The sequence below is a fragment of the Anopheles arabiensis genome, chromosome 2, assembly GCF_016920715.1.
Source record: "Anopheles arabiensis isolate DONGOLA chromosome 2, AaraD3, whole genome shotgun sequence".
Taxonomy (NCBI): Eukaryota; Metazoa; Arthropoda; class Insecta; order Diptera; family Culicidae; genus Anopheles; species Anopheles arabiensis.
Window position 1 is genome coordinate 44693544 of NC_053517.1, and position 20408 is coordinate 44713951.

Below are 20408 nucleotides of genomic sequence, written 5' to 3' on the forward strand. Positions count from 1 at the left end.
TGCATATGCTTTTGAAATGGAACTCTAATTTTGCGCATTAGTAATCCCCCCCCCCCCATCACGCTTAACACTTCTTTCGCTTTCACTTCTTTCAACTCGAGTTAAGTTTCGAGTTTTAACCTACCGAAAACTACCGATAAAATTTTGATGCGCCTGCCGAAAACCGCCAAAATAATCTGGCCATACTGATCGTGAGGGCATTCGAATGCTCTCAGCTGCACAGTTCATTGTTGATTTTCCGTCGTGAGGGTGGTGGGTGATGCTCCTGCATGCAACGATAATTTTATTGCATTGGTAAACCATATTCAAAACGATTCTTGCTCGCTGCGGGGAAGTCGAAATTAAATGAAACAAAACAACAAGTGTTTCTTTCTTGCAATAAGGGTGGGATTATGTATGTGTGAACAAATAAGTAAACAATAACAACATTTGCCATGAGCTAGTTGCTGTGAAATTGCGTGTGTATGTGTGTGTGTGCGTTTGCCTGTGGTGGCAGCTGAACGAAGATTCTTTTAGTGTTAGATGATCTAATTGCAATTCTCATCGTAGTGCGCAAATATTTGGCCTCCGCATTTACGGGATCTTCTTGAAGTATTTGCACTACCCCCGACAACTCACATCCAGCGAACTGTGATGAAATTAGCGCCTGTTTACTACTTTTCCCGTGCGATTGTAACCTCAGGTGGCCTTCAATCTGTGAAAGGGTTTTTACTTTTTTTTGCCTGCCGTACGTGCCCACAGTAGCAGCAGCAGCAGGCATGTGTGTGCGCGCGCGACAGAGGCCCGACTGTGTCCGTGTTCTTTGGCGTGCGTGCCCCTGTGTGAGCCAGTACGGTCGCACCGTTTTAGAGCTACCAGCGAAAAAGCGAACAGGCGAAAGCGAAACGTGCCCTCCTGCAGCGCAGCGAGTGCATATCGGAGATGCATGGCAGTCACCCCCTATAGCACGGGTGACGGCATTCAGATGCGCACGCCAACACGCAAAACAACACAACAGCAACAAACTCCCCGTAAACAGCTGAACCCGTGGGCGTGTGTGTATGTGTGGTTGTTGTGTGTGTAAAGTGGTAGGATGTGTGAGTGCATGCGTTGGTAGTGTGGGAAATAAAGTAGCAGCAGTACCAGCAAACGGTTAAAAGTGCGCAAAACCATAGTATCTTATGGCCTACTCACGCGCGCCCCGTGCACTCCTTTACGGTTCATTCGCGGCCTAAATAATAGTAGAAATGTAACTAGTTCCAGCAGGGTATACGCGTCTACCTCGGCTGACCGCGGTGGAAATGGGGGAAAATTGATACACACAAAAAAGCAAACTTCAGTGTACTTGAAGCGTGAGAGTACACAATTGAAGAATCATCAGTGGTAGTTACCTTCTGTTACCTCCGTACCTTATCATCATCATCATCATCTTCAGCAGCAGCAACATCATTAGTCGAGCTAACAAAACAAAAAACAAAAAAGCAACATCAGACGTACCTACTTTGAAGCGTACATTCTTCCCCATTATCCCCGTTGTTTTCCTTCCTTTGCCAGCTGCTCCATTACAAGTTAGGAAATCCATCAAGCACGGAGAAGAAGCAAGAAGTGTTAGGTTTTCGTCAGTGGCGAAAGGCACTTGAAAAGTGTCTGAATGGAGTGGGAGTTTTTTTTTCAAGTAGGCAAGAATTTTCAGTACATATGTGAGGGTGTTTTTGTGGGGAGCAAATGGGAGCCATTGTTGTTTTTTTTTGTCGATTTGTCGAGTGTTTTGCATTTTTTACATTTTCTACGCGTGTATCTATGAATTTTCATTTTTTATGAATTTTCATTTCATTTGTTTTCTAGCTTTCTTCACGCTAGCGCTATTCTGTTTATAGCCTAATAACTGTGTCTGTGAACCGTTTTATGTATCTGTGTATGTGTGAGTGCGTGTTCTTAAATGTGCTTGTGTTTTATTCTCGTAAATGACGAAGTGTGGTGAAAAGTGAAAAAAAAAAACAAATCCAAATTTTCCCAACCACACGCGTTGCTTGCGTATGTGGTGGCGGAAAAGTGTGGCGCTCCTGCTGCAACGCGGAAGTCAGCTGGTTGCTGCTGGTGCATACTAACAGAGCACCACCACCCCTCACTCACACACACCATGTGATGATACATTTCTTTGTTTTGTTTGGTGCTGTGCTGTTTAGTGATTATCATCGTAGAGCGCCATCTCGGGCAGTGGAACGATGTCATTACACACATGCTGCAGTGTGCAACCACGGCAACCGAAACCGTTCTGAAGAGTGTGTATGTGTGAGAGTGAGTGAGAGAGGGGTGGAGAGGAGTGTGTTGAAAAGGGAAGAAGGGTGCTGTGTGATTCCGGAACTGTTCGGAACTGCTTTGTTGTTACTGTCGAAACACACGCATGCAAGGCCGAGGACCGGCGCCAAAGGAACCTCCACCACGGATCCTCCACTGCGCAGCATTGCTGTGAACGCTGTAAACCCATCGAAGGAAATAAACCATGGCATCGTTGAAGGTTGCCGTACGGGTTCGTCCCTTCAATCAAAGGTAAGTGTGTAGTACGTTCGGTCTGTATGTGTGTGTGTGTGCGCGTTCGCTGTCGGACTTGACCTACCGTACTGACGTAAAATTTGTGCCATAAATCGAGGCAATAAAGAAAAACTCCCGTTATCGTTGAAGAAAATGCATTCGATTTGGGTTACGAGTTTGTTTAACAAGGTGAATAAATGTCGTTCGTTTAGCGGGAACTAGAACTATTCCGAAGAAAGCGAATATTTGCGATACTCTGACTGATAAGCTGAGCTTAATGCCAGCGCAAGCATAATCATGATTTTTTCTGGCTGTGAACAGTGCTGCCAAATGCCACTGTTTCAATCACCAACACTCATGACTGAAACGAAGCTCAAATCATATCACACGTACACAAATGAGATGATCAGAGGTGAGACTCAAACAGTTTGTGGGCCAATCACATGCTTGGTGACATTTGGTTTACCACTCAATTTTTAGTCACTCGCTTGGTCACGACATTTTCTGTCGGTGATAATCACGACATTCTTCGAATATACTTGGCGAGTGGTCCCAAGCAACAAAATAAGTATGCTTTCTCCATCTGTCTGCTTTGATTGTCTGTCGATTCGAACAGAGCGAGAAAACATGCTCATTTTGTTTCCGCGAGGCGCGACCAAGTAACTAACAATGAGTTGTACAAAATGTCACCAAGCATGTGATAGTCGCACCAACCGTTTGAGTTTCACCTCTGATTATCATAGTACAACGCGTGACGCTCACATGATTTTGTTTCAGCCAGAATTTGTCATGACTATGTCAGTGACATTTTGCAGAACTGATTACAGTAAAAAAAAAGTCATGACATAGTGACTGACCTAGCAAAAATGTCACTAAGCATGTATTGATCATACCAATCGTTTTGAGTATTACCCTGGATATCACAATTGACATGTACGAGACGCTGACATGGATTTTGTTTCATTCAGATTTTTTATGACATTGACAGTGACATTTTGCAGCACTGACTGTAATACAGCAACATGACCTACAATATTAGAAAATCAAAGATAAAAATACTGATTTTGTTGTTACCTAATTATAACAAATGTAGGTTAATATTTTAATATTTCTTCTGCTTGTAAATTAACAAAAATAAAAATCAAACCTCGATTTGTAGTACTTCAAATTAAAACCACCCCTTTCGTCAGCGGATTTGTATATGTTGCGTCACATGTTTACCGTCCCCGAAAGCGGACGATTCCGACGTGATTTGGCGAAGTTCATTTTCGCTGGCCCATTTTCCTCGGTGGGCCACGGGGTTTGGCAGACGAAACGAAGAAACAAAAAAGTCCAATACGTAAAGCATGTGAAATTGTCCAAATTATTCCATTACATTACGGATTACGGCATGGCAGTGGGAAAAAGGTACACACACACACCACTGGCACACGGCAGCCGTACGAATAAAGTGTGCGTGCAGCCCGTTTGCTCGTTTAAAGTTATGCCGTGTTTGAAGTTTTACTATTGATTGATCATCTAATGACGGCGTGAAAATTACCGACTCCCGCGGGCTGGAGCGGTGCAGAGGCTCCGTGTATTGATTGGTGTGTCCGTCGATGGGTAGTAGGTCACGAAAATCGTGATGATGATCATCTTCGTGCGTTTCCACCGTTTGATTGTGTTGAGGTTTGATTCCCACCAGGAGACCGGTACGAATCTGGGCACGCGTACGCTGTGTTATTCCACCATTTGCTGCTGTTGGTGGGTTCGAAAAGAGTTTGTAGGCACGTGTGTGGTGTGCTTTTTTGCTAGCCCTTTCGTACGTATTATGCATTTTGCAGCCATTCTAACATAGCTTCCTCAGAACACGGTGTTCAACGGAAAGGGGGGAAAAATGGAAGGTTAAACATGCAGCACGTGCACGCCACGAGAATTCTATTTTTAAAGTGGTATTTAGTGTACAGAAGAGTTAAGCTGTATTAAAGTGATTTTTGTTTTTCTATTTATTACAAATATTAATTTACATTTAAATTACATCTGTATTCAAAGTACTAGACAAATCAAGCTTGAAAATCGCTAAAATGTGCAAAATAGAACAATGTTTGAGCTACAACATTGCAATTAGTTTTGCTTTATTTTACACACAAATGCGGTTAAGGCAAAAACAATGGACCACTTTATCATTCAAGTAATTAAAATAATTTCCTAGCTGATCCTACCTCGAACGAAAACTCCACGCGACGGTTTACAATCCGTTGGCGGTAGTAGAGCACTTTCAAGCTAAGTAAACACAGTAGATAATGTGAGTAAATATTCCCAGCTGCCCATCAGAGCACGTCTGTTGCTGGTCTTTCAATGGTTCGTCTTTTAATTTCCAAAAGACACAGTTCGTCTGTCGATTGTTGAGAGTGCCAAAATGACGGGAAAACGGTACGAATAAACGGTATCGTTTACCAATCTAAAGTCGATTGTTTTCCCCGCTCCATGGCGAAACAACCTATTTCTCACGCTACGGTTATCGTGTTGTTTTGGCTTTAGAAGGAGTTAGGCATTGAAAAGTTGTTTACCAACATAGGGCAGTTAAACCGGCGTTATGGGGGAGCCAATTTGCTGGCAACTTCCCAAAGATGCACTAAATGGACGGTTGTAAAGAATGAAAAGTGTAATTAAATTTAAACCACTTTTCGTTGCCACTTTCCAAACCATATTCAAAGTAAACACTGATCAATGCTTCGTTCCTTCGGTTTTAATCTGACCAATGTGCCTCCATTGCATCCGGCTGGTGCGTCAGTAGGTTGACAGCCCGAGTCGACAAGGACGACAGCGTTCCACCCCAAAGCTTATCAGCACATAACCGTCTTACACAACTCATGTGTGTTTGTGTGCGTAAGGTTCCTCGAGCAAGACACGTTAAACTATTTTCGCAGTGCTAGAACACAGTTAAGAAAGAGGCTCATTCGTTTCCCATTGTGTGACCGTCATTAGGCACGGAAAACAGGTGTTTTGCGTGTTCCTGTTGGCCGTGTCGTCAGTGACTTAATGCAATTTACGTGGCCTTGAGGTTGCAAACCATGAATGCGCGCTTACGGGTCAGGGCAAGCGAACGAACGAACAGCAGCCACAAAGAATGAGGAAGTCCCGGGCTTACCCTTTCTTCTGCTTCGAGCGTGTTTAATGTATGGTTGATAATTCTACAAAACATTGATAACAAAATTAAGGAATGACATTGACTAAGTTTGGTTTTTCCCTTTCGGCCTCAATCGTCTCCAAATCAAATGCAGTAATGTTACGCGCATTAAATTGCTGTTTTAGCTTTATCTTTTCATCGCTAAGGAAGCGCGGGTTTTACTGACATTTCTGGAAGCTTCTTAACATGTTGCATCTTAAGCGAGCACGGTGCGTAGTTGATGTTCTTGGTAAGAGTTTGTGGAATTTTCATTACCAGTAACCCATATTACGGCAACGAGATGATGACTTCAGTAGCCGATGCTGATAAGCGGCATGTTGAGCCTTGCCCGCTCCCTATCAAGAACACGGCTCTAGTTGACAATTTCTTTCCGTTCGACTGGTTGCTGTATGGAAAAAAGGCAAATACCGCCACTCTCCTATCAAGCCTGAAACGCAGACAAGAAGCGGGAAGAGCAAACGCAATGTGGGTTTCGTGCGCTGATGACTCATCTCCTGCGGTGCTGCAGGAGTACATTGACTTACGGCTGTCGCCCGTAAGATGTCACCGTGTAGAAAATGTATTCATACTTCTCCACTAATGCCCGTTGATTCCTCGCTTTTAGTTAAGCGACACGATGGGAAAGTGTTCCGCGCGCTGCTCTTTCATTGCCATCCGCCCGGACGAGAACGTTTTTGTGTTGAAAGTTGTACCATTCGATCGTTTGGCCGGCTGAAGAAAATATCACTTCTACCGATTTACGTCTTTTTTCTAACACCGACCGGATCATTATGATCGACACAGCGACACACATAAGCATTATTTCCAATACGTGCTCACTTTCACTTTGGAGCCGTGTACAAAACGTAATGAAACGTTGGGACATTGAGAGCACTGAATGCTAACAAGCAACGGAACGGTAAGGGTACATGTCAACACGAAATCGACGGCGAATTTAGTCACTTGATCGTACAGTAACGAAGAAAAAACTGGAGTAATTCAACGGATCATTTGAGACCAGTCCAGAGCGGACAAAACAGCGGTGCGGAGCGTAGGTTTGGTCGGTGGAAGATCAAAAGGCGCAACCTGTTCGATGTGACAAAACCACAACCAAAGGGATACGGTTTCGTGTCAGCTTGCCAGAGTGCGTCCGGACAAATGCAATGTGCCACACTTGACGGTGCAAACCGCAGTAAAGGATGCATTTATCTTTGTTGTTTCGATGGTAATACCAACGGAAGGTTGGTCATTTTATCATGATGATGATGGTGGCGTCATGCTGTGGTCAAATCGTGGCATGTTTAATTGATTTTGAATGAAACGAAAATTTAATATTCTTTTCAGTGACGAAATAGGATGTGACTTGAATAAGTCCAACCGTTAACAAAAGTTGATTGACTGATTTTTTATTGCAATATTTGCCCTTACATTAATTAATTTATTTTGACATTAATTCATTCGCATTGATTCGTGTTGTTTGTTTCGTTCGTAGCCGCGCGTTTTGGGTGCTCTTGCGTGCCTCTTTGCCCTTCCCTTGCCGATTGCAGTCGATTGCTTCCTTACACCTTCCGTTTCTTCCGTTTTTGTGCACGCACTGTCGGGCCCTGGTTGCATTAAATTGTTCGCTTTTCCGGCAATGGTTCGCTAAACACTCCAACGCGTTCGTGTGCGGTCAGCAAAGAAATAATGCCGAGATTAAATACACGAAGGAAGATAGTTGATGTGGGTTGCGTTTCTGTTTTGTCATTACCATCAAACACAGCACACTCTTGAATGTTGTGTGTGTGTGTGTGTGTTTACTTGCGGTGTGATGGGTTCGTTCCGGTGAAACCGCCAGCTTGCCCATCTCCTGTGGTGTGGTGTTGTTTCGCATGCACAATTTCGGCGCAAAGTTCGTGGCGGGCTACCGCGGAGTTGCACGGATCGGTGACGATCAAGGTGAGCCTGCGAGGTGGCATCTTCTTCATATGGGTCGCTTTGAAGACGCTGAGCGTGCGGCCATCACCGAACGGAAAGAGCCACGGCTTTACGGTGGCATTGAACGAGGCTATGCTCAGAAGGTTGTGATCTGACTCTCTGCGGTATACTTTCATTTTTGCTATGTAAAGATCAAGCATTGGATGTGTTTGTGAAGAATAATGATGTAACTGTTGGTGTGCTCCTATTATATACAATAATATCATTCTTACTTTTACTTATGTAAAGATCAATCGAAAGTCATTGGATGCTGTTTCGTGGAGCATAATGATGCCAATCCGTTGCGTGTCGCTCCATTATGAACAGTACTATATCTTCTTTATTCTAGCTAGTTCTATATCGTTAATATTGTTTTCAAAAGTGCGTTCAAAGAACCTGTAGGCCCGCTGTGCCACCATCACTTTGCCTCGTTTATCTGCAATCGACTGCTTAGGGCTAGACCAATGATGTCTATATCATCAAAACTCCCGACCGATCCATCCAACAACACCTTGGCAACACTTGTAGCGTTCATAAATAAATCATTCCAGCTCATAGCGTCAAAAAGCGCGAACGTACTCAGCCATCTTCTCCAAGACTGATCTGAGATTGATTTTGTTTGCTAGGCCTTGATGGAAATGTTATATATTCAACACCGTATACGATAACGTAGATGATGCGCTAACGCGATTCGCTTCCCACACCTATCAAGTGAGGCTAGTTCCATGACCACAAACAGCCGACGGATAGCCTTTCGTGTTTCTTCTATGTGACACAACCTAGTGGCGCTTCAGCTGTTCATTTCTGGTCGCTAGTGTGAAACCATTTTTCGGAACCAAAACTTCCCCGAGTCGGATTGAATTGTTTGCCGGCCTGATGGAATGTTTATATGCCTAACGATAACGAGATGAAGCGCTAACGCGATCGCTTCCAACACTATCAGTGAGGCTATTGGACTCCTCCCAACCATCGGGGGGCTCATCTTTGTTGTGTGAAACCATTTTTCGGCCCCGCGATAAGCGCGGACTACCGCAGCTCCCGCTCAACAGGGAGCAATTGAATGGGGAAAGGGAAAACGGCGCCAAACACAGCGAAAAAACACTTTCATGCTCGTGAGCATTATTGAGCATAACTGTCGAGGGGAGGTGGAGGTTCGATTAGTGGGCGTTTATGTGCAGTGTGCGTTTCTCTTTATCGTCATCATCCTCCTCCCGCTGCTGTCTTTCGCTGCACCGGTGGTGGGTGCAATATGGAAGTAAATCATTTTCTTGTTGGATAGCTTTCGTTTGTTTAAACTGGCAAGCGTTAGGCATTGTCCGTGTGTGCTTGTGTGTGGTACACCGGTAGTAAAGAGGGGGCGCCGATAGCCGTGCTGGGCTTTGGTATGAATTTAAATTTTCACTTTTCACCAGACGCTTTAGGGTGCATTGGAGTAAAACCGTTTTACTCATACCATTACGAGGGACGGATTAGCAACTTGGCTTTACGTGTTTGAGGCATACAATTTACTTTTAAAACACTATAACGTTTCTTTAAACGAATCCGCTTATTTGGTAGTTTAATCATTTTTGTGTAGTGTAACTTTGTTTATCCAAGTATAATTTCGATGATTGCCTTTTGCCCTGGCAACGACCAACAACCATCGAGAACGGAACCGACAGCCTGTTGCCAGCTCGATGTGTTACTTTGCGTTTTCTGCGGTGCTGCAACCGGCAGCCGAAGAGAATCAAAAGCCATGACGGCCGACTGTGAACCGCGTACAGCACGCTTGACAGAGACTCGGGTTTTTTTTGTTTGTTTGCCTTTCTTCAATAATTAATGTTGCACGTAGTCTTTGTACTCTTTGGCCAAGCGTACCTGGCGCACCGGTTCAGGGCCCGTGGGCAATGGGTTTCAGTTCGCTGATTTCCTAACCACGGAAATGCAATACACCGATAGACGGTGGGGCCAGTTTGTGCTTCTGCTATGCTCCCGGGAACGCGCAGGAAACGAGAAGGAATCGAAAGGAGGGCAGAAATCGACTGCGTGCCGTACTGCTGGTGTTGACGGTAGACGCAGAACTCGCCTCCCTTGCTGCACACATTTGTTTAGCTTCCATGGGTCAAAATGTGACCGACAAAGCCCCAGAAGTGGTGTTGGATTTCCTCCGAGAGACGAGAGACGCACCGTTCTTCTGCGGGGGATTTTTGTTCGCTTTCTTTCCAAAGCTCCGACGACAAACCTTGTTATCCGGCCGGTTAAACCGTCGCATGGTTTGGTTAGGCGGTCAGTCAGACCACCACTATGGCTACCATCCCTCCTGTTCGAGTCTCATTTTTCTTTCTCGATTCTCGATACGGTGTCTTTTTTCCTACGTTATTGTTGCAACTGCTTTATGCAACACGATTGTTGCAATTTGAAGTGCACATAGTCTGGTGAAGGCAGCCAAGCAGCCAGGCAGGCTACCGTTTCAGTAGACGGGCGAGTATTTCATGTGGGAGTAAGGGAAGGGCATGATCACAGGACTGCAACATGGTGGGTTTTATGCTGTCTGCACATTTAAAGTCACGTTAATGTGTACACTCGTTTCCAGTGTTGCACACTGTCGATCGTACGCAATCGGAGAAGCCCACAGACGAAGAGGATTTTCGTCACCCCGAAACACTAATTACTATTATGGAGAATGCGTACAGTGGCGGTCACCTAAAGTCGGACACCTTATATTTCCCCATTATCTCTGACTTTGGGGCACCCTGGACTTTTCTATAGACCACTTATCAGAATTTGTGATAAATAAGAATTCACTTATAAAAATTCTGCACACATCTTTGAGGACACTCTTCAGCTATGCTCAGGCAAAAAATCAGGCCGATATCTTGAAAACCCCCTGAAAACTATGCATAAATGTAAGAAAAGGTATGAAATTGGTGCTGGTCATTTTCCTTAGGAATGGCGACTGTACGACTTTCAAGACTTACAAGATATCGGCCTGATTTTTTGTTGAACACAGCTGAAGAGTGTCCTCAGAGACGTGCGAATAATTTTTTCTGATAAGTAGTCTAAGAAACTTTCCAGGGTGCCCCAAAGTCAGATAATGGGGTCTTTCACGATTCTAGTCAGCTTTTTTACATGGAGTCTGACAGTTGGAGGCTGAAATTATTTCAACACTCCATACAAATTCACACACAAAACTAGCCTGCGATTTTTAGTTTAGAGTATTTCAGCCCGAAAGCTAGAATTAGATTCGAGTACCTGTTAGAAAAAATGGCAAAATAAGGTCGTGTTTTCATTCTTCACAAGGTGCGTTTCATCAACTTTTGCTCAAACAAGCATTCTAGTAGATTGACGAATACATAAAACCATCTTAAAATCTTCATTCAGAAGCAGAAGCGATAAAAATCAGCCTTCTAAATATATACCCCTTAGGATTAGCCCACCTGTATATTATACCCACTTTGATAGCTGCTCGAAAACTGCTATACAATACAAACAGCAGACAGGCTGAAATTTAAGCTTACGATCTAAAACCGTAAAGGGGCAAAAAATTATGTTCGCACAGTTCAATAAATGCTTAATTTTACCATTCTTTCATAACCGATATTGGTTTCTTTGGCGATTTGTTGATATAAGTGATGATAGATTGTGGATATGAAAGCATTTACTTTCTGAGCCAGGAAATGATGTTTTTTTCTTCATAATTTTCAATTATAATGTTTTATTTCAATTGATATTCTAAATTTTTATTTATTTATTGAAGATAATTGCGTGGCGCGCGCAGGGGCCTTTGCAATATTAAAATAATTTTATGTTATTTTGAAGGAGGACTCAAAAACCATCGTTGAATATTTGAGATTTGGTGATGAAATTGGTATTTAAATGAAACGTTCACTGATGCTTAACTGTAAAAGTACTTGCTTCCCCCCAGCAATTATGTTGTAGTTTAAACGAAATAGTTTATAGTGATACACTGTAATGCATATCTTACTTTTTTCTAACAACAAAGTGTAATTGTCGTGACATGATTCTGATCCATTCTTCGTTAGTACGCACTGGCGCAGGCATTGTAGTGCGTAGAACTTTACCGTACGAATAACTTATGTTTTAAAATGCCTATGATTTAAAATTTATAAATATGTGTCAATCATTTCGAAAGTTTGAGCGAAACCTGCAGAAAATACCCATTAATATAAATTCCGTATTTCGATCTTTATAAACTGAATCAGATAGCGATTTATGATGGTTGGAAATTAAATAAGTTTTTCTTCTCTTTATTTTATCGCCAATCCTCCAGACAAGATTTATTGGTGCTTTGGTAAGAGTCTCAACTAGATGCAGCTTGTATAAAAGCGAAAACAACGCAACAAGCATTGTTTAATTTAAAAAAAACACACATATCTATTGAATTCCCATTTCACCTTCACTTTCGCGGAATGTGAATCAATCTGTTTGTTGTGTTTCTTAGCTTGCTTGCTTACTCCTGCCTATCTATAGGTCAACCTTTGCGAGGATTATATGAATCCAACCATTGCTTGGTAATGAGGGTTGCGGTTTTTTCGGACAATCGGGCACCGACAGTCGGCCAAACCATGGTCGCCCGCCCGCCCGCGAGACGGTGATGCAACTCCCGACCTATGGTAGCCGCCGCCGCCACGATGATGGTGGTGGGTTTGTGATGTGGTACCGATAGTTGCGACTTACGTCCAGCCGACCAGCGACGTAACTCGTTTGCCGTTTAGCGAAATAACCATTTAAACGGATGGTGTACAGTTGTTACTTCCGGGGAGCTTTCGATTGGTATAATAATTTCAATAATTTCGGCACTATTTATCAATGGATTTCGCTCGTGGATTGCGCGAACACCATCAGCAGCAGTACCGTTCCTGCGGTTGGCAAATTTTCTGCTATAATAAACGCTTATGTCATTGCTTTCGGTACCCGTGGTGAGAGCCTTATCGTGCCGCTTACGGTAGCTGGAAATGTGTCACTGGCCGATCAGTAAGATGACGAAGGCTACATTTGACCGGCAAAAGGAAACGGTTGTCCCTCGGTTTAAGATGGCTCATGATGGTAAGGGAAGGGGCAGTATATTAATATTTTTTAATCTCAAACTCCGAACAATCAATTAAACATGGATTACGCATGTAGCTCAGCTCAGTTCATGAGATCAGCATCCATCAAACGCGAAGTGTTTCAAATGCGACGCTGGTCACTGGGGTTGTAGTTCATTATAAGGCTTGGCAGAGAGGAGGAGTGGCGGTCTCAAAGGGGGTAGCACGATTATCAGGCTTAAAGCATGATTATGATTTGCGAGCTGTTCAAAACTCTCCAATCAACGTCGCAATGGGCAGAAGGTTACCGCGTATTAGAAAGTGTATGAATTCCAATTTGGCATAGCGGAAGTGAGTCATGCAAAAAGAACGACCGAAAACACCCGTAATGAATTATCTTTAAATCGCGCTGAAGTTACTTCGCCTCGTGTTGATTGCGCGAAGTAGCGCGGGCTTGCTTCGCTTCAACTATTTGATTTCATCTTTGCGATAAGGTTTGAGCGAAAAATTAAGGCATCGATGATAAATAATGCTTCTTGATGGTTGAAATGATATTTTTATTGACGAACGATGGAAGCAAAAGTGTATTTTTACTCAACAAAGTCCTAAATAATGTTACAACATCGCATTGTTTCATTTTCCAGGGAGCATGAACTCGGCGCAAAGCTCATCGTGCAGATGGATGGGAAGAAGACGCGTCTGCTGAAACCGAAACTGGGCACGGGCAATGGCGTACGGGGTGATCTGGCGTCCCGGGCCGCCCTGGACCCGTTCAACGACTTCACGTTCGACCACTCGTACTGGTCGGTGGATGAGCGCGACCCACACTTTACGCACCAGGAGACCGTGTTCGACGATCTCGGCACGGAGATCGTGGACTGCGCCTTCCAGGGGTACAATGCGTGCGTGTTTGCGTACGGACAGACGGGCAGTGGCAAGACGTTCACGATGATGGGCACACCGGAAGCGCAGGGGCTAATCCCGCGCATTTGTCGCTCGTTGTTCGCACGCATGAAGCTCGGCCAGGAGGAGGGCACGGGGTACAAGACGCAGTGTTCCTATCTGGAGATCTACAACGAGCGGGTGAAGGATCTGCTCGGGCCGAGCAGTGCCGGGCATGGGTTGCGGGTGCGCGAGCATCGCACGCTCGGGCCGTACGTCGAAAGCCTGTCCCAGCATCCGGTTTCGGACTATTCGGAAATCCAGAACTGCATGATCCAGGGCAACATCCAGCGGACGACGGCCAGCACAAACATGAACGATACGAGCAGCCGGAGCCATGCGATCTTCACCATCACCTTCGTGCAGGCCCGCTACCTCAACGATCTGCCGAGCGAAACCGTGTCCAAGATCCATCTGGTGGATTTGGCCGGCAGCGAGCGGGCCAATGCGACTGGCGCTACCGGGCAGCGGCTGAAGGAGGGTGCCCACATCAACAAGTCGCTGGTGACGCTCGGCAGCGTCATCTCGGCACTGGCCGAGCAAACGAATCCGACCAACAACAAGCGCGTACTGTACATCCCGTACCGCGATTCCATCCTAACCTGGCTGCTGAAGGACAGCTTGGGCGGTAACAGCAAAACGATCATGATTGCGGCCATCTCACCCGCCGACGTGAACTACAGCGAAACGCTCAGCACGCTCCGGTACGCAAACCGGGCGAAGAACATCATCAACAAGCCGACGATCAACGAGGATCCAAACGTGAAGCTGATCCGCGAACTGCGGGACGAAATCTACAAGCTGAAGCTGATGTTGTCGAGCGATAGTGGGGCGGAACTCGAACCCCAACTCAAGGTGCTGGAGGATCTGCACAAAAAGGAAGCCCAAGAGAAGGTACTGACGGAAGAGTGGACGGAAAAGTGGCGCGAAGCGCAAAGCATTTTGCGCGAGCAGCGATCGCTCGGGTTGCGCAAGTCGGGCGTGGGCGTGGTGCTCGATTCGGAGGTGCCGCATCTGATCGGCATCCACGACGACATCAGCACCGGCGTGACGCTGTACAGCTTGAAGGAGGGCGAAACGACGATCGGCACGGACGAGGCGCCGTACCCGCAGGACATCTTGCTCAACGGCATTGGCATTGCGCCGGAGCACTGCCGCATCGTGCTGTCGAACGGCAATGCGACGATCTATCCCAATCCGAACGCGACCTGTCTGCTGAACGCGAGCATCATCGAGGTGCCGACCGCGATCAGCCAGGGCGACATACTGCTGCTCGGCCGGACGAACATGTTCCGCTACAACAATCCGGCGGAAGCGGCCAAAATGCGGCAGGAAAGTAGCCACCAGCAGCGGGCGTCCCGGCTGGATCTTTCCCGGCTGTCGCTGATTGCCGCGTCGCGGGAAAACCTTTGCGCGAGCTTTATGAGCGACGACGACGGTGGCGTCAGCGGGTCTTCGCTCAGCCTGTTTGGTGGTGGTGGTGGTGGTGGTGGTGGTATGGCTTCGCCTCAGGGCGCCTTTCGCTTCCGCCAGTACACGCCGAGCCGGGAGGATACGGAGCTGCAGGACGAGCATCGCAAGATACTGCAAACGATCGAAAACGCTTTGCGGCAGCTGAATCTGGAGCGCACGCGCATGCACGAACAGTTCAAGCACAAGATAAGGCTGTGCACCGAGGAGCTGGAACGGTTGGAGAGCACCAAGCGCGACCGGTTGACGGTGCTCGACTGCCGGATCGGGGAGCTGATGGCCCGCAAGGAGATGGTGCTGTGGGAAAAGAGCAACGAAAAGACGCAAGTAAGAGCGGGGCACCGGTGGGACCATATTGACCTGATCCTTTTTTATTAGTTTTTAGCGCTATTCGAGTGCTCCACCATTTTGTTGGCTAATAATTATGTTTATTCTGTTCTGTTTTTTATTTCTGTTTTTGTTTCATTTTCATGTTGATTTCATTTAATTCCCTTACGTTCGCGTTTCGCTACCGCTCGGAACCCTTTACACTGTTTGCGCGAGTCCAGGTAGACATATTAGTGCGGCAGCTGTCCGCGCTGCAAACGCAGCTGGATACGAAGAAGCGCGATTTCTATGAGTACGTCGCGAAAGAACTTCAGGAATTGCAGGACTGTGGCCGCCTGGACGAGGTAGAGAATGTGCTAGATTTATTTCGTTTTGTTGTAAACATGTAGAGTATTATTTTTCAGACAATCTTTGACTTGACTCGCCTCGTTGTGGGACTCTCTAGACGGAGTAGTAAATTGTGCATAAATGTGACTAATTTTGACTAATTTGTTTGACAGGCAAGCAGCGAACTGATACGCAATGCTCCGCAAACGGAAGATTATTCTGAAATTTTGCTACAAATATCTCGCTCCCTCGACAACTATTCGCAGCAGTACATCAAAGAGTTTGTTCGTCGTAATGTAAGCATTTACTTTATCGATCCAGCTGAAACGGCACACTGAGCATTACTAATTCTACTTCCTTGCATTATTCGTACAGCGGGATGAGATCAATAAGTACGAAGCGGAGCTGTCCGAGAAGGAGCAACAGCTGGCGGAAAGCACACAAAAGATTGCCGATCTGGATCAGAAGATAATGGAGCTGGAGCAGCAAAACAGGGAACTGTTGCAGCAGCGAACACAACAAGAGCTGGAATTGATTCAGCAGAAGAAGCTTGGGTAAGTATTTCTGTTTGAAGGGCGTGTGTTGGATGATACCAATAATGAACTTCCTACTTGCAGGATGACACTGAACCTCACGCACACAAATGGTGCAGACGATGGTGAGGGTACGGGCGAGCAGGACGGCCTACTGCTGGGCACAAACCGTGCCGGAACGCTGGAAACGTGCGACACGTTCCACACGGCCAACTCGGACTGTTCCTTCGTGTCCGCGCTTAACACGCCCGCCCTAAACTCGTTGAATCAACTCATACCGACACCCAGCTCGACGGAAGACGGTACCGAATCAGATACGGGCGATCGGGACTACGAGGAAGCCACCTCGAACGGGGGCCTGCTGCATGGCGGTATGAGCGACAGTGGTGTGAGCTTCGAAACGAATCGAGCCACCGATACGGCCGCAGCACTGCACACGGAGGTGGATGAAAACGAAAGTGAAGGGAGCGTTGACAGACAGAGTAGTGGGGCGGCTAGCGGGACGGCCAAACTGCTGTTTCAATCAGACGACCACTGTCTGCTGCTTGCCACCTCGTCCACACCGAATCCAAAGTACGGCGGTAAAAAGCTGCCGACCACAACCACGACCGTAATCGTGACGGATGGCGGTGGGCTGTTGAAGTCGAACCAGCAGCAACCGCAGCAATCGCCGCGGATGCGCCACAAATCCTCGGACTCGGAGGAGGAGCGTACCACCGTCACGACCATGTCTTCGATCGGTACGCCGGGCTCCAACCGGTTGAAGCTTTCCGTGCCGAACCGGAACCGCAGCAACAGCAACAACAGCAAGAGCAGCAGCATGCGCACGGAAATCTTTGACATCCGGCACGGTATCCATCCACTACGGGTGAGCAGTGTGAGCAGCGGCACCGACGGCAGCCACGAAGAGGAGGAGTACGAAGAGGAGGATGCGCACGGGAGGCGGCGGCGTCGGCAGGAGGTCGATGATGAGGAGGAGCGACGGTCGCGCGGATCGTCCATCGACAACAGCTCGATCACGTCGTCGACGGCGAACCTGATCCTGTGCGAGATGAACCATCTGCGGGAAAGCATCGCGAGCAAGAAGGCCGAGATCATGAAAATCCTCGAAACGAACGGCGACAAGAAGCTGCTGGACGGGAAGATCGGCGAGTTGCAGGATCTGCAGAAGCGCATCGTGCAGCTGGAGATCAAAATACAGGATGTGGAGAAGAGCTGCCTGTCCGACGGGGAGCTGCAGCTGGACTCGATGCGGGACATTCCCGAAAGCTTTACCGACAGCGACGATAGCCGGGTGGGCAACTCGTGCATCTATCCCGGGTATATGCGGGCGCGCGACCAGGGCAGTATCTACGCACCAAGTGTTACGCGATCGTTGCCGTCCATCGAAGGAACTTATCGTGAGTGTGAACAGTGGAGGGACAATGATAATTACGCATCTAAACATTACGCTTTCCTCTCTCTCTTTGTGTAGGTTCGGATCATCTGATAAACATCCCGACGTACATTATTCGAGGTGCGGGAAAGCAAACGCACTACGAGTATGAGGTGAAAATAAATCTGCCAGATGAACGATGGACCTTGCTGCGACGGTATAGCCGCTTTCGTGAGCTGCATCTAACGATGAAGAAACTGTACGGTGATAAGGTATGTGTGGCCTGAGATCGCACCGCTCAAGCACGGTCGCTAACCACCATTTCCGAACCATTTTGCCCCCAGATTGCTACCATACCTTTCCCGCGGCGGGAACTGTTCGCTTCAAACACGGAATCGGTAGCGAAAACGCGTCGTCGCCAGCTAGAAACGTACCTGCGCCGGCTGCTGGTGGTGTGTGCCAAAATCCCCCACTGTCCCATCTACGAGGGCGAGGGACGGCCCGGACTAACCAAGCAGACGCTTATCGAGTTTCATCCATTTTTCAAGAAAGGTTTGTTCGAAACTGGCAAACATGGCACGGGATAGTAGCACACCTGCGTCGGAGCGTGGCTAGATCCTGCCCTGCCAGGTCGGCGGTATTGGTTTCGGGCGTTTTAATTTTGTGATGTAAAAGACTTGTAGATTTCTATGCCAAGGCGTACTTGTGTTAGGTTTGTTTTAGGTTTTAGGTAGTATTAAAAAGAAGAAAAAAACTAGTTAGGAAGCAATCGACCCATTCAAGGGTCTCTGTACTCTGTTTCCGTTAGTTTGTTGAGTAGCAATTGTGCAAATGATCCTAGGGAATGTGTTTTAAATGTGTACGTTACGCTATTTTTCTATTTACCAATTCTCTCCCCTCATAGTTTTGTGGTGGCCTTTAATTAATCCACGACGGTGTCTTACCCATTTAGAATCGCGAATAGCACAGCATGTTAGGCTCAAAGCAGAAATGACAAAACAATGACAATAATAGCCTCGTCCTCCTGCACTTGTTGCAATGTGTGGTGAAACGTTCAAAACGGTCCTACGGTTCCATCCATCCATACATTCAGCCTCTTTCGGCGGAAGGGTGTCCATCGAACAGCCACCGTCCTGCCCGTAGTAGCTTCACCGGACTTTATCGTTGCAATGGATAAAGTGTTGTCAGGTTGAAAGCGTATCGGGCAATAGAGACGTTTCGGTCAAGATGGAATGGGTGGGTAAAGCATGAAAGGTAAATGTATATAAGTGCACATCGGTTAGCCATTGCGCGTTGGTTACAATCCTTTTATAGTAAGTAAATCGATTGAAAGTTAGCTTTAGGTTTGGCTAAGTTTGCTAGTAGAGAATAAGCTGAAAAAAGCTAGTTTCCTTTTCCGTTACGTTTTATAACATCATGAATATATATATAAGGCAGAGGAGCGATCATATTAAAATCGTTAAAATCTACATACAAAGAAGAGAAAACAAACAAAAACACATCTGATCGTCACGAAATCATAATCGCATCATATCAACAATACGTACAACACGCGTAATTCTTGTAACTGTGTTCCGGTTAGATAAAACTGTTCATCAATTGTAACTAACTGTGATTATTCACCCCCTACCCTCCACCCCTCCTAACCCTAGTTGTGCTAGATCCCATGTTCCCTCGCGCCCGCAGTTATCTAGTTGATGCTTGTTAGAAAATCCCAAACCCCCTGCCAAAGAATGGTACTGCTGCAATGCGCAATATAATATCATCGTCGAGTGCTTTCCCATAATTCAGACAGATCATGGTTTACATCCCTTGCCCGTCACGTTAGTCATCTCTCGTTCGATTTTCGTCTCACAAAACTGTATAGTTCTAGAAGTAACTCGTGTGCATTAACTCATTGTCTGTTAGATAAAGGGTTAGAAGTTATTAGGTGCGTAAGAAATTTATTTTATGAATAGAGAACGAGAGAAAAAGATAGAGAGAGAGAAATAGAGAGAGAAAGAGATAAAGAAACGAAAGCGAAAATCTAGCTTTAGGGCACTATGTTGTGCACTCAACGCATTCGTTCGTCTCTCGCTAGCGCTCATGGTTCTTCCTAGATTTTGAATGCAGTTTTTGTTCGAAGCTACAAATCGATTGTTATTCTTTTCTACGTGCTGCTTTCAATTGGGCTGGCAGAGTAGTGCTTGCTCGCACGAAATGCAGCATAGTATTAAGTAACTCAGGAGCTTGTTTACATCAGAGGCCTGTATGTTAGGATATTGAAATCGAAAGAAAACACGAAACATTGATGTTAGAAACCCATACTGTTTAGGTGATCGTTTAGGTATCCTGTGTGGTAGTGTGGAATAGAAAAAAAAACAGAACATCAAACATCATGTTGTGCATACATTTTGTGTGTGTTCGAGAAAAGTAGAAAAAATATATTAATGCAATAAAAATAAAATTAGCGAACAAAGCAAAACAACAACAACAAAAACACAAAAAGACGTTGTAACCAAAACTGAACTCTTTTCTCTCGCGATTGCTGTTTGCAATATGCAGAAGAGAAGCCAGAGAGAAAGAGACATGTAAGCTAAGGTGAGATAAGGACAAAGCAACACTTGACTGATGACTTGTTAGAACAAAACATAATAAAAAATTGAAAACGTTCTCGTCTGGTAAAAGAAAAATTAACAAACAAACAAACAATGTTGGAAACATTTTCCTTAATTCAAACGTTCAAATTGATGGTTAGACTGTTAATCCCACAATGGACGTTCAGACATTTGGTGTGAAATGTAGTAGACAAC

General features: G+C 45.9%; 1 protein-coding gene across 1 annotated transcript; it reads left to right on the top strand.

The window, feature by feature from the left end:
• Positions 1-222: 222 nt before the first annotated feature.
• On the top strand, positions 223-20028 carry LOC120898824 (kinesin-like protein Klp98A). Its single transcript, XM_040305209.1, has 9 exons — positions 223-294; positions 1825-2529; positions 13287-15381; positions 15603-15725; positions 15882-16004; positions 16084-16262; positions 16326-17641; positions 17716-17888; positions 17961-20028. Exons 2-9 carry the CDS (start codon positions 2483-2485, stop codon positions 18201-18203), a joined length of 4299 nt encoding a protein of 1432 aa, XP_040161143.1. The 5' UTR covers positions 223-294; positions 1825-2482; the 3' UTR covers positions 18204-20028.
• Positions 20029-20408: the final 380 nt, after the last annotated feature.